General features: G+C 40.6%; 1 protein-coding gene across 1 annotated transcript; it reads left to right on the top strand.

The window, feature by feature from the left end:
- The first annotated feature begins 379 nt into the window (after positions 1–379).
- On the top strand, positions 380–2,754 carry LOC132485959 (ubiquitin carboxyl-terminal hydrolase 1-like). The gene is given in 2 exon segments (XM_060092586.1): positions 380–520; positions 522–2,754. Coding segments are annotated over 2 exon segments (2,346 nt in total). The 3' UTR covers positions 2,727–2,754.
- The last annotated feature ends 545 nt before the right edge of the window (positions 2,755–3,299 follow it).

Here is a 3,299-nt window from a genome sequence, read left to right as displayed (position 1 = left end):
AGGACCGAGCCGCAGCCCGGGTTCCCGCTCTTGAGAGCGAATGGTCACTCCCCTGCGGGGAGGGCGATCCGGCCAGCTTTTCCGTGGGTCGCGGGCCCCCCCGCAGGCTCGGGGCAGGGGCTCACCTGTCGCCCCCGCCCTCAGCCCGGTTAGACTCGTCGGCGTCACCGCCGCGGACCTCGCGCTCTGGGCCATGACCATAGTTACGGGAGAAACATTGGTGATGTCACAACCCCCAGTGATAAGGACAGCCAGGAGCAAGAAATGGTATAGCAGGAGATACGGCGCCTGGTCAAATGTTATATTCTAGATATGCTTGGTGATTACAGGGTCCCTGTATAAATGAATTCTCCTCAACTCCTTGGGATTTGAAGAGAAAATGCCCCGTGTCATACCTCGTGAAAGTAATAGGCTTTCAAGAGGTAGTCCCTCAAAAAAACCCAGACGTCCCTTGAAGTTTTTTCAGAAGAAGGAAACCAAGAGAGCCTTGGATTTCACAGATTCTCAAGGAAATGAAGAAAAAAACTTCTGAACACAGAGGATCTGAAATTGATCAAGTTATTCCTGCAGCACAGTCCTCACGTGTCAACTGTGAGAAGAGAAAAAACTTGTTACCGTTTGTGGGACTGAATAATCTCGGCAATACTTGTTATCTTAATAGTATACTTCAGGTATTATATTTTTGTCCTGGTTTTAAATCTGGAGTGAAGCACTTATTTAACAGTATTTCAAGGAAGAAAGAAGCCCTAAAAGATGAAGCCAGTCAAAAAGCTAAGGGAAATTGCAAAGGAGATTCTTCAGTAAGTTTTGAACTAATATGCAGCTTACATTCCTTGATCATTTCAGTCGAACAGCTTCAGGCTAGTTTTCTCTTACATCCAGAGAAATATACTCGTAAACTTGCTACTCAGCCAAGGCGACTACTTAACACACTCAGGAAACTCAACCCTATGTATGGAGGATATCTACAGCATGATGCACAGGAAGTATTACAGTGTATTTTGGGACACATTCAAGAAACATGCCACCTCCTAAGAAAAGGAGTAAAAAATGTGGCAGAGTTATCTACTAAGGTAGAAGAAAAACATCAGAAAGAGGAAATGAGTGGCCATAACAGCATGGAGATGGACAGTATGAGGCATTCTGAAGACTATAAAGAAAAACTGCCAAAAGTACATGGGAAAAGAAAAAGTGACACTGAACTTGGTAACATGAAGAGAAAAGTTAAAGTCTCTAAGGACCACCAGTCTTTGAAAGAAAACCAGAGACAAACCAGATCAAAAAGAAAAGCTACCGTTGATTCATCAGATATTCCTGCTAAAATAATCCCCCAGTACATTTCTGAAAATGAGAGTGCAAGACCCTCACAAAAGAAATCAAGAGTTAAAAGAAACCGGTTCAAGTCTACAGCTAAGCAACCCAGCATTATTTCTAAATCCTTTAGTCTGGGTAAAATAACAACCAACCAAGAATCCAAAGGACAATCTAAAGAAAATGAATGTGGTCTTGAAGAGGACATGGGGAAGTATGAGAATGATAATACAGCTGATGGTTGTGGACTTCAATCTCCAGGGAAGAACGTTATGCCTGTGAAGGAAGTTAAGCCCATCAACAAAGGTGCAGAGCCAATTGGTTTTGAGCTGGTGGAGAAATTATTTCAAGGTCAGCTGGTAATAAGGACTCGTTGCTTAGAATGTGAAAGTTTAACAGAAAGAAGAGAAGAGTTTCAAGACGTCATCGTACCAGTGCAAGAAGATGAGCTTTCCAAAGTAGAGGAGAGTCCTGAAAGTTCTTCAGAGCCAAAACCAGACATGAAGACCCTGAGATGGGCAATTTCCCAGTTTGCTTCAGTGGAGAGGATTGGAGGAGAAAATAAATATTTCTGTGAAAATTGCCATCATTATACTGAAGCTGAACGAAGTCTTTTGTTTGACGCAATGCCTGAAGTTCTAACTATTCATTTGAAGTGCTTTGCTGCTAGTGGCTTGGAGTTTGATTGTTATGGTGGTGGACTTTCCAAGATCAACACTCCTTTACTGATACCCCTTAAACTGTCACTAGAAGAATGGAGCACAAAGCCAACCAAGGACAGCTATGGATTATTTGCAGTTGTGATGCATAGTGGCATTACAATTAGTAGCGGGCATTATACTGCTTCTGTGAAAGTCACTGACCTTAACAGTTTAGAACTAGATGAGGAAAATTTTGTGATCGACCAAATGTGTGAAGTAGGTAAGCCAGGACCATCGAACAAGGAGGAAGCAAGGGGTGTGGTCAAAAACTATGACGATGAAGAAGTGTCGATTAGAGTCAGTGGAAATACCCAGCCAAGTAAAGTTTTGAACAAAAAAAATGTAGACACTCTTGGACTTCTCAGAGGACAAAAGACTCAAGCAGATTATGAGTTATTCAACAAAGCATCTCATCCTGATAAAGTTGCCAGTGCAGCATTTGCTGAAAATAGAAATTCTGAGACTAACAATACTAATGGGACCCATGAATCTGATAGAAACAAGGAATCCAATGACCAAACAGGCATTAACATGAGTGATTTTGAAAACAAAATTTCATATGCAGTGCAAAGCTTAAAGGGGTATGAGGGGAAGTGGTTGCTTTTTAATGATTCTCAAGTGAAAGTTACTGAAGAGAAGGACTTTTTGAATTCTCTTTCCCCTTCTACATCTCCTACATCTACTCCTTACTTGCTATTTTATAAGAAATTATAGAGTGAGTGTATTTTCCTTGTGTGTATATTAAACATTGGTAAATTGATTACATCAAAAAGTCTTTAGCTTATCTTTTGAAGCTATTGGATATTATTGGTCTCTCTAGGTTTCTATATAAATAGTGAAATCTGAGTTATTGAAAACCATGTTAATTTTTAGAATTCCTTTTCCTTAGTGGAGACTAGTGATTGGTGCATTAGCTTCTGGGAACAAACTTGTATAGGTTCTTAACTGAATTATTCAAAATGGAAGCATGTAAACACTTTGAATTTACACCTATCTTTTGTGTTTGCTTTTTCAAATAAAGTGCTTGTATTTTTATCTCCCTATTTTGGAGTAATCATCTACATGATGTTTACAGGTTCTGTGGCTTTTCAGCTAAGAAGCAGAATCTCATTTCAGTACATTCACTTGTGTAAGTCGTGCAGCCAGGTCTTTGATGGGCTGTATTAGAGGCACGTGTGTGAACAGCTGTCCCATCGGTTTGCTGCAGCTGTTAAATGAAGTAATGCATGTAAAATGCTTCGTATAGTTTCTGGCATTCAGTAGCCCTCCGAAAATATTGGCTAAAGT

Source organism: Mesoplodon densirostris, chromosome 3 (genome assembly GCF_025265405.1).
Source record: "Mesoplodon densirostris isolate mMesDen1 chromosome 3, mMesDen1 primary haplotype, whole genome shotgun sequence".
Taxonomy (NCBI): domain Eukaryota; kingdom Metazoa; phylum Chordata; class Mammalia; order Artiodactyla; family Ziphiidae; genus Mesoplodon; species Mesoplodon densirostris.
This window is presented reverse-complemented; position numbering and strand designations above follow the sequence as displayed.